Consider the following 10,871-nt stretch of genomic DNA (forward strand, 5'->3'; position numbering starts at 1 on the left):
CTTTAAATTGAAATTGTCTCTCAATTATATGCATGTACTGGGTTGAGTTGATGATGGGGTAAGATTGGAGGTGGGTTGGGTAAAGAAGATTATAATGGTGAGATAAGGTTTGGGGTGATGAAGATGATGACAGTGAGACCTATTTAAATATTTCTTTTAATATTAAAAATTAAAAAAATTTATTAGTAAGGGCATTATAGTTATTTCACACCCATCTAACATTAAAAACTAACCCAGTTACGCGCCAGGGACTATCCGAGAACAAAATTGCAAAACTTGGGGACTATTCAGGTAGTTTTAGAAAGTTGGGGACTATAGGTGAAAAAAGGCGAAACCACAGGGACTATCCGGGCATTTTTCTCGTGTGAAAAAGACATCATCTTATCCTAAACTTTTTAACTAGCAAATGGATAATTTACAAAAGAGTTAGAATGAGATACTACAGACCCACTCGAGCAACACCCAAATTGATGTTCTGATCACTGTCGTCTTTTAATGTGTCCAGGCTTTTGAAACTTCTCTGCAAATGTAAGGATTAAGGGAAGTGGAGGTGGGTGGTGGCGGCTGATGGTGGTGGAGGTGGGTGATGGGGGGGGCAGTATTGCAGAGTACAACAAACCATAAGGGGTAATAAGAAAGGATAATTTAGTCATTTTACACCAGGGGGTAATATTACAGAGCAGAACAAACCATATGGGGTAATATGAAAGGGCAATATAGTCATTTCACATTCCAGTCAACAGATATGTTAACTTATTTGACGACAGGGGTAATTATGCGACAGAACAACAACGTTGGGGGGGGGGGGTAAATTGAAATTATTTCGTTAGAGGGGGTCAGAGTGCCAATTGGCCTAAACCCCAGGGGATAAAATTGCAGTTTACTCTTAATTAAATAAACTCTCTCTCCCCCCCCTCTCTCCCCCTCTCTCCAACCAACCCCCACCACCACCACTTATAATTAGATGGAGTAAATTGTCATTTTTTTCATTAGGTTTTCAGATGTTCGTTTTTCCGCACCTGGGTCCTCGTCGTTTTCGTCCCGAATAACAGTCACAACAAATTGCAAGATCTCATGGACGAAAATTTGCAAGATTTTTAAACAACAAAGATTCAGATGCGAAAAAACAAACATTTGGATGAAAGTCATAAAAGTGGCCAAACCTCGAGGACAAAAATGATGATTTATTCTATTAGATAAGTTTAAAATTTTGCCAATGGATTTATAGCCTAGTAACATTTTGGGGTGAGATAAGTCTTTGGGACCAAAAAGTCTTGTGTTCGATTCTCACAAGGAGGTTTTCTCATGTTTATTGGGTTTCGTTATAAATTAGTGTATAAGTAATTAAGTATTATGCCTAGTTGAGATAGATATGATGGACGGTTCGACTCTTGGCACGATAATACTACAGTGGTCCAGTGATCTAAATTTACCGTTAAAAAAGATAAGTTTTAAATTTTAAATTAAGCATTTGGATTTTTAAAACTGAACATTGAACATGTATCTAGAAATTTCAAGTTGGATCCGGTAAAAAGAAAAAGTTAAGGGACCGAACCGGACATTATACAATTCCTATATAAGTATGCCTAACTTTTCTTCAGACTTCTTTCCCAAGTTCCATCGTCGAGATATTGTCTTCGCACAAACAAAACCCTAATTTTTCTTTCGACGAAATCTCAAATTCTCCTTCAATTTCACACAACGTTGATCGCTCTTCTATATCTATTATAGCCATGGTATGTTCTATATCTATTCATATTCAGCTTTATGTTCATCGATTCATAATTTACTCGATTTAGATCACAATTGAAACCCTAGCTGCGTTGATGGTTTAATCGATGTGTGTTGAGCTCGGAATGATTAGTGCGTGATTATGAATGCTTTATTATGAGATTTTTTTTTGTTTTCTGTGAAAACGTATGTTTTTTCTATTATGCTCAAATTATACGGAATGTTCGTTTGTGTTCATGAGGTAATACATGATTATATTATGATTTTAGATGCGTTTTTAATAGATTGATTAAGGGAGCCTGGCTTGAATTCATGTTGATGAAAAAAAGTTTATGTTAAAGAGGTATAAAGATTATGTTACAAGATGTTTTATAATTTATATCATGATTCATGAAGCGATCGCTTTGATTATGTTTTGATATAGCAGCTGAATTTTTTCAAATTGCTTTTACTGGTTTTCGGTTTAAATTGGTTAGCCAGAACAATGCACAATAAATAAATGAATGCATCTCAAGAACACATTGTGTCTCTTTGTAAGCGCTGAATTTACTTGGTAACTTACAAGTTGTTTGGGATTGGATGTTGGCTTATCAAATATCAATCAGCAAATTGTGAATTTGTGATCCACACTTCTGATAATTTTTTGTCTGTTTAGTAGATGCTACAATGGTAATGATTAATGAAGATGCTATTTTTTTTACTTAAGATGGGATTCTGAAATATTAACAATGTTTGATAAGAGTCTGTGTACTGGGGCGCTATCAGCCCAGATTTTTCAAATATCACGCCCCATAGCGCCCTGCACACCGCGACGGGCGGCGCTATGGGGAGAATTAGGTGACAGGCGCGATAGAGATGGCGGCGCCATGGGCTTTCATTTTCAAATTCTGACTAATCACAAAATAGTTAGGTTTTTATAATTAATGAATAAAATTGAAAATTAATAGTTAGGTAATGATGGGTAGGGGCTTTATGACTACGAACTCTAGTGATATAACGCCCCATAAAGCCCCTGTGTGACGTGGCATGACACGTGTCGCATAACGCCCCACAAGGGGCTTTATGACTACGGATGACCTAAGTGGCACTGTTATTGTATTTAAGGGCAACAATTCATTAGAACATAAAGTGTTTGGATTTTATTAGAAAGTGCCTTTTTGGTACTTAAATTAGTAAAATTATTAGGGGTCACACTTCACAGTTTAGGTTATCATAAGTTATATACTATACATAGGTGTCCTAGAACTGCAAAAGTAATGTAGGCTATAAGTGTCTTTTTTGTCGTTATCGGTTCTATGGGTTACAAGCATTACTGTTGAGCACTTGAGCTTCTTCAGTATCACAATCATATGTTATTAATCGTATAAATCCACAAATGTTTACTGGAAAGCGATACACGTTCCTTTTTGGTTCATGTAACTGCATTTTATTAAGAAACGTCAAGTCTTGAGAATAATCCATAGTCTATTAAAAGTTGCAACTACTGGTTTGTAAATTTTGCGGGTTATTATTGATGGGAAGTTTATATACGCTTTTTATCTTTCTGAAATGCTTTATTGAATCATGATTTATGATATAAACTTTTTTTTGCAGGCTGCTAAAATTCTTGCAAATTTGATTGTAATGGGTTCTGGAATCTTGATTAGGGGAATGGTTCAAGCATATCGTCAAGCACTTCAGAGTAAGTTTCTGATACAGTGCTTTATTTGTTGCCAATCTCTGTAACATTTTGTAACTTTGATTTTTGTTTGAGGGAAAAGAAACAGCATCAGTTTTTGAAACTTTCCTTGTATTTTAAACATAAAAATAAAAAAGGATTAATGTGTAACAGAATTGCATTTCTCTTCTTCTGCAATGATAATGCATCGCCACAGGTTGTTGATCAGAACTTTTAGTTAAAATTTGCAATATATAGTATTTTTAATATAGTGCAATTTGCAAAACTTAACTAAAGTTATGATCATCAACCTGTGACAATGCATTATCTTTGAAAAAGAAAGGGAAATGCAATTCAGTTACAAATAATTATTTTATTATTATGTTTAAATAGTCATGTAATATACAAGCCTCTTCTTTCTATCAATTAGCTTAGAAACTGTTGAAATTATCATATATCGAAAAGTTGGAACTCCAAAAATGTCTTTCCAATCTAAATGCAAACACAGTTTTGAGAAAACTTCATCTGCGTTACTTTTGATCATTTGCTATAGTGCTGAGGTCATTAATACTCTACATTAGGAATAAATGTCAGTTATGATGATTATACATGCTTGTTTGGCCTACCTGTATGACTTTACACAAAGCATCAATGCCTTATTTTAAATTTAAACATTAGTACTTTCTTAGCCATTAGATTATACAATCTATGGTGGATCCGTAAATGTTTCTCTTTTGTTTTTTTTTATGTAAGATATATGCTCTAAAAAGGATAATTTTTTTTTTCTAATTTACCAGCACATATGCTGCTGCTTGGAAAAGATTAGTTCTTATCTTAGGTTACTCTATGAAGTATTTACATTTCCAGTTATTTATGTATGTATTTTGATTTGATTTTCATGCTAATGATAATAAATGCAGATGCCTCGAAGACGGGTGTTGCTCAAGAAACATTACAGAATGCTGTGCGTAGAGGAAGCAAAGCTATGACTGAACAAGAGGCCCGGCAAATTCTCGGTGTCACCGAGCAGTCATCGTGGGAAGAAATCGCAAAGGTAAGTACTTTTTATTCAGTAAAAAATGAAAGGCTGGTACTTCTTGTACACCTGGTCCTAGGATGAGACTTCTGGAGTCTTCACTCTGCAGTGCAATGTTAGTTTAGAGGTGCCACATGGGTAGGTAGTAACAACTCAAAACAGTTGATTTTTATAGGGTCGAATTGGTCAGAAACACTTTTTTGTCCATTTTATTTTTGTTATTGTATCTAATTGAAAGTTAGTCTGTCAATTAAGATTGCAAAAATATATATTGTTTTAATTGTAATGTACTTTTTGGTAGGGCTGCAAACGAACCAAGCGAACATGAACGAGACCTTGTTCTTGTTCGTGTTCATTTGTTAGGAAATATATGTGTTCACGAATTGTTCATGAACATTTGTTGAACGAGATTTTATGTTTGTGTTCGTTTGTTAAGGAAATGAACGTGTTCGTGTTTGTTTGTTAATTTTAGGCAACGAACGTTGATGGGCACAAATTAATGTTCATGAACACAATGGAAACAAACCAACACAAACAAGCGTTCATGAACAAAATATACTATACACTGATACTTTCAAAGTATTTATATAAAATATAAAAACTAAAACACTAATTAACTATCAAACATAAATGAACAAACGCGGCCTCTGTTCATGTTTGTTCATTTAACTAAACGAACGAAATTCGTGTTCGTTTGTTTAATAAACGAACGAACACAAACGAACTTCCCGCCGAACGGTTCACGAACTGTTTGCTGAACGTATGGCTCGTTTGCAGCCCTACTTTTTGGTATAATGACTTAAAAGGTTTTATGCATAGATCTGTTTGACTCGTTGCATTTTAACTGTTTTCTTTTAACTTTACTTGTTTGACCACTAGGAGGTAAGTCATAACATGAATCGACTCGTTTGAAATTGCCAATTTATGTAAAGTACAGCGTGTAGTACAACGAAATACAAATGAGTTGAAATATAATTTTCTGTTGCATTTATGAATGCTTAAAGAGTAGTCAGTTACTCAGTTCACATATTTGTTGTATCTTCTGCAGAAATACGACACCCTATTTGAGCGAAATGCAACGAATGGGAGTTTTTATCTGCAGTCGAAGGTTCATAGGGCTAAGGAATGCTTGGAGTCGGTTTATCAGAAAAATCAGCCTGGTGATCCTTCAGTTTGAATTTGACTTTCATCGACCAAAAGGATTTTAAAAGCATTTGTATATTTGTAGTCTGTTAGATGCCGCTGGAGATGAGTTTTGTATTCTTGAATTGTGCTTTCACGAGCCTTTATTAGCCATATTTTCGTGTTGTGTGACTATGGTGAACAGACTACAATAATACTAATATGAATAAGTTAATGTACTTGATCATTATAACTCTATTTCGTGATCGTTATAATTTTATAACCTTTTATTTTATAATGACAAAGGTGTCCTTACGTTTAAAAAGCTTGTAATTACCAAGCATTTGTATATCAAGAATGTAATTGTGATACTATAAACTTTTCTTACAAGCCTAATAAGTTCACTGGTTTAAAGCTAGATATATGATGTACACATTTTTAGTATATTTATACGGTAATATTCGTGTTAAACAAGTTTTTACCTTTATAGTCATGAAATGCGTGAAATATTTTTTTACCTTTATAGTCAAAAGAGAACCGGTTCAATCATTTTGAAGGCCTAAAGCTAATTTAGAAATAAGGACTTTTTGTAAAAAAATAATAACCTAAAGTCAGTTGGCTAGCTAAGCTAAGTGAAAGTTTAGCACAAAGAACTGATTTATTATTTACAGATGCATACATAATTAAAATTTTTTTATGGGAGACCCTTTAGAAAGCTACCGTCTCATTTGGATTACCCTTTAGCCGGGTCTAGCTCAAAAGTATGGATATCATAACGAACATTGGCCAAGGGTTTGAAATGCAGCCACCATAAATTTTGCAGTCTAGAAATCAGGGTCCAATGTTGGGGTGGAGGTGGTGGTTACGAATTATGATCAACAACCTAATGATGGTCATACAAAATTGTAACCACTAGCGGAAGATACCGTGCGTTACAACGGCGTGGTTTTAAGTACATAAAATAAGCGAACTTTAAAACTGAGGGACTGTTTGCCAACATCTGAATGGTTAAATGCTGAACCAGTAAGAGGTCTGAACCATTAAGACTATGGGGTATGGGGCGGGGGTTTTGGCGTGGGTTGGGGGAAAACGCCCAAGCCACCACCCCGGGTGGGCTTGGGTTGGGGCGTGGCCCTTGGGGCTTGGGTTTCAAGCCGGGCGTGGGGCGGTCTTGACATCCTAGCTGACCATTTCTTATTCGCTGACCCCGCCATGTCATAGCGGGCCATTTGAAAAGTTTGAATTTTAAATTCAAACCGTTTGGCTTGGCCAAGTGGTCATCCCAACCGGTCACCCCAACCCCAACAGCCCCTATGTAATTTTTAGGATTATGTAATTTTTAAAATTTTAATGAAGTTGTAGGTTTTTTTTTTTTTATAAATGTTGTGTGATTTTTATAAATTTTTTGTATTTTTTTTTGAATATTCTGCCACGCGGTGCACCCAACCCACGCCCTGCCATACCCTGCGGACACGTAACTATGCGGTGGGGGGGCTCCCATTCCACGTGTCAACAAATGCCCCAACCCAAGCCCCACCATACCTCACGGTCTAAGCGCTGAATCAATTAGAGATCTGAACCATTAAGAGCTTGTATAATGCTTAACCGTTCAGAGGCAAATGTCTGACCAATTCAGATTAGAGGTCTTAACCATTCAGACATTGTATAAATCTTAACCATTCAGAGGCAAATGTCTGAACCATTCAGACATCTGCTCGTGAAACAAACAGTCTGAACCATTAAGTGCTGAACTAGTAAGAGGTCTGAACCATTGAGAGCCTCATTAAGAGGTAGACAAACAGCCCCTGAGTTTTTATACGTATCTTAAATTATTAGAGATAATTAATGAGTATATATTTTTTTTCCTATTACACATACTATATTCATTTGCAAAACATATAGAGGTAAAAAATAGTAATTTATAGTGATACGTCAAACGATTTTTTGTATTGTTATGACCATATAGATTTTATAAAACTTATTAAAATAACATAAAGTTAAAATAATTATATACCAATAATAATGTTTAAGCGGATCAGTTGGTGATAACATAAAATATTCCTACGGACCCATCCAAACAAAGCCAGCAAACACATCCAGAATTGCACTTGCAACCCACATGATCAAACAGAAGATGTGGGTCCCATCTCAAGAAACGTACACTAGTTAAAAAGTTAAAAGTTGTAATATTCTAATGTTCTTATCAGAGTAAATTCTCCTCATAATGGAAATTTGGTATTTGTAATAGATATAATAACCAGACTAATTGTGACATAGAAAGTTTATCGTTTTTAACATCATTTTATAATTCTTCGAAATTCATATATGTAATATTCTAATGTTCTTATGAGAGTGACATTTTTGTGTATCAATCAACGTAGATGTGTAAAAAAAACAAGTTTTAGAACCGAAACAAAAAAAAAAAAAAAAAAAACCATTTTTAACGGTATTTTTTTTAAACCGGTTTTAACCTGAACTGAACCGGGGGTTTGTATACTAGTTAGTATTCTTGATCTTTGAAACCGGTTTAAAAACCGAAACCAGTTCCTTGGCCCAAATTGGTTTTTTAACCGAACTGAATCGATAAGTATCAGTTCGGCATCCCGCTATGTAAACCCAGTTAAAAAAATGAACCGGTTTTCTAAAAACTGTTTTTTTTCCACACCAAATAAACGATTTGTACACCTCTAAACAGTCGTGAAGCTTGAGATTTCCGACCGGGGGGTCGAAAACGTATATACCCAAAAATTTCTATACGAAAACCACATATATTACATTACTGAGCGAAAAGTTTGGGGGGTCGGGCGCCCTCCTGCGCCAATGCCTCTAAATCAACCTATCATAATGAGAATAATTCTTTTTAGTAATTCTTTCTCACTCACCCTATTGTTTTCGTACTTGCACTGCCTCAAGCCAACCAATTTTTGTTCTAGTTTCTCAAATGCAAATGCATACCCATCTCCACCGAGTAATTTTTAGCATTTTATTATAGAGTAAACTGCAATTTTACCTTTAAGGTTAGGGGTCATTGGCATGTCTACTCTCTAAGGAAATAATTGCATTTTTACCCCCCACTGTTTGGGGTTATGTCGCATGTTTACCCCCTGACCATTTCAACGTTATTGTTACCGTTAGTTTGTAGTGAAAAGTCCAAACTACCCTTCATCTTCCCCATTAATAGCTTGAATCCTGCCCTAAATGCTATCGTTCTTCAATCCACCCCCAATCCAAGCTTCAATCCCTCAATTCACTGCCCTCAATCCCTCAATTCTCTGCCCTCTAATTACTGCCCTGAACATGTCTTCATCTTCGTCGTCTGTGCTTCGATTCAAGGGCAAAACTCAACATTCAGACATCATATGTTCATGTGGTGCGAAAACAGCGGTGAAACAATCAGAATCGACAGTTAATCCTGGTCGTTGGTATATTCGATGTGTAAGTTTCTTCTGTTTATGCTTATTGAATCTTAACTTTGTTGGAAAGTCTTGCTTATGATGTCCGATAATAGGTTGGAGGATGTGGATTCCTAAGATGGGCTGACAAAGGTGAAGAACAGGGATGTCCGGTTTGCAGAAAGGTAATGCCTGGTTTAATTGATGAGTTGGCTAAGTGCAAAGAACAGTTGGGTCGGTACAAGAATGGAGATGTGTTGAAACTGAAGATGTACTTTGTGATTATTTGGGTGTTGATTGTTCTACTGTTTTTGGTTAAGTAGTTTAATGTGGACAAATTGGATTTGGTTTTGTATTTTGACTGCGTGTAATTATACTTTTTCATGCAATGGTCTTTTTCAAGTTCTTATTATATGTTTGTTTTGGTAGCTTGCTTGTAATTCTGTAGGAAAGGATGTTGAGAATGAGAAAGATGTTGGTAAGGATGAAGACGTCGTTGCAGCCGAAGAACCAGATAGTTATGTCTACTTTGAGGATCAAGAGTCTGAGATACTCAGACCTTACATGGAGCAAGAAACTGATTATGAAAAGATATCCAGAGATCTGACAAAGGATTATGACCCTGAAGTGCTGGAACATGCATGGGATTACACGTATTGGGATGAAGATGATGATTGGTACTTTGACCCATATGAAGGGGAGCATGGTTCTGATTCGGATTAGTCTTGTTTGGATGATTGTCACTGGAAATAGGCTAGATTTTGTTTGGTTTTAAGTTTGTATGTTGGACCTCTTATTTGTACTAAATGTTGCAATGTAATGTAATCGAATCACTTTCCGCCTCTTATTTGTACTAAAGCAGCCAAACATAAAGATTGTAAACCAAAATGCAGCCATATTTGTATAGAACCCAAAATACAAACTTGACAAACCATACATAAAGGTACAAACCAAACATTGTCTTGAACAAAGTTGACAAACCTAACATTGTCTTGAACAAACCAAACATAAAGGTACAAACCAAACATTGTCTTGAACGAACTTGACAAACAAACAAACATAGTCTAAACTTACAAACCATCCTTCACTCATCAAGATTGTAAACTGGTGCACCTTGAGTGGCAGTGTGTGATTCCTGTGAAGCAATGGATTGTTCAGCCCCTTGTCCTTTGCAGCTCCTGAAATTGTGACCCATATTCCCACATTTACCACACTTGATGCTACTACCCTTTCTGGTCATTTTACCTCCTTTGTCGAACTCCTGCTCAAGCTCTTTTTCACCATATGCCTTCTTTCTTTTCTTCTTTGTCCTTCCAACTTGTGTTTGATGCTTTGGTGGGATGAGTGTTGTTGGACACTCTGAAGGAGTCCACATCTCCGGCCTGTTGATTGGCTCTATGACATTGTAATAAACTTTCTTCCATGTTGACAGCCAATACACTTCATCCACCCAGTCTTCTGGTATGCCAGCATCAATGCTATTCCTTGACATATCCCATATGGCTGCAACTGCATGTTTGAAAGGCATCCCTGTCAAATCCCACTTCCTGCATGCACAAGTTTTATGTTTAACATTCACAACACACTGTGATCTCGGACCTGTGACTTGATACTTGTCCGAATCAACCATTAAAACAGACATTTCAGCAGCCTGTTCCTTGATCTCATCGAAGACCTCAGTGGCATGAGGAGTCAGTGGCCCCATACACTTTGCTTGTAATTTCTTGACATTCACTATCCTCTTGGTCATGTACTCCCGAATGAATTCTAGGCATGTGATAATCGGCTTGTCCCTTGCTCTTACGATTTGTCTGTTAAAAACCTCACATATGTTGTTCAGCAACATATCACATTTAGCTCTTCCAGAAAAATATGCTCTTGACCAAGCGGTGAATGGGATCTCATTCAGCCAGTCACACATAGCTCGTTCTGT

At 36.2% G+C, this 10,871-nt stretch overlaps 2 protein-coding genes across 2 annotated transcripts; both read left to right on the forward strand.

Annotated features, from left to right (window-relative positions):
• Positions 1 to 1,590: 1,590 nt before the first annotated feature.
• Positions 1,591 to 5,804, forward strand: LOC110867650 (mitochondrial import inner membrane translocase subunit PAM16 like 2). The gene is made up of 4 exons (XM_022116659.2): positions 1,591 to 1,736; positions 3,325 to 3,412; positions 4,309 to 4,442; positions 5,473 to 5,804. Exons 1-4 carry the CDS (start codon positions 1,734 to 1,736, stop codon positions 5,599 to 5,601), a joined length of 354 nt encoding a protein of 117 aa, XP_021972351.1. The 5' UTR covers positions 1,591 to 1,733; the 3' UTR covers positions 5,602 to 5,804.
• A 2,781-nt stretch (positions 5,805 to 8,585) lies between these two features.
• Positions 8,586 to 9,780, forward strand: LOC110866148. Its single transcript, XM_022115451.2, has 3 exons — positions 8,586 to 8,981; positions 9,055 to 9,123; positions 9,368 to 9,780. The coding sequence occupies exons 1-3, from the start codon at positions 8,745 to 8,747 to the stop codon at positions 9,659 to 9,661; spliced, it is 600 nt and encodes a 199-aa protein (XP_021971143.1). The 5' UTR covers positions 8,586 to 8,744; the 3' UTR covers positions 9,662 to 9,780.
• Positions 9,781 to 10,871: the final 1,091 nt, after the last annotated feature.

This window comes from Helianthus annuus, chromosome 7 (genome assembly GCF_002127325.2).
Source record: "Helianthus annuus cultivar XRQ/B chromosome 7, HanXRQr2.0-SUNRISE, whole genome shotgun sequence".
Classification (NCBI taxonomy): Eukaryota; Viridiplantae; Streptophyta; class Magnoliopsida; order Asterales; family Asteraceae; genus Helianthus; species Helianthus annuus.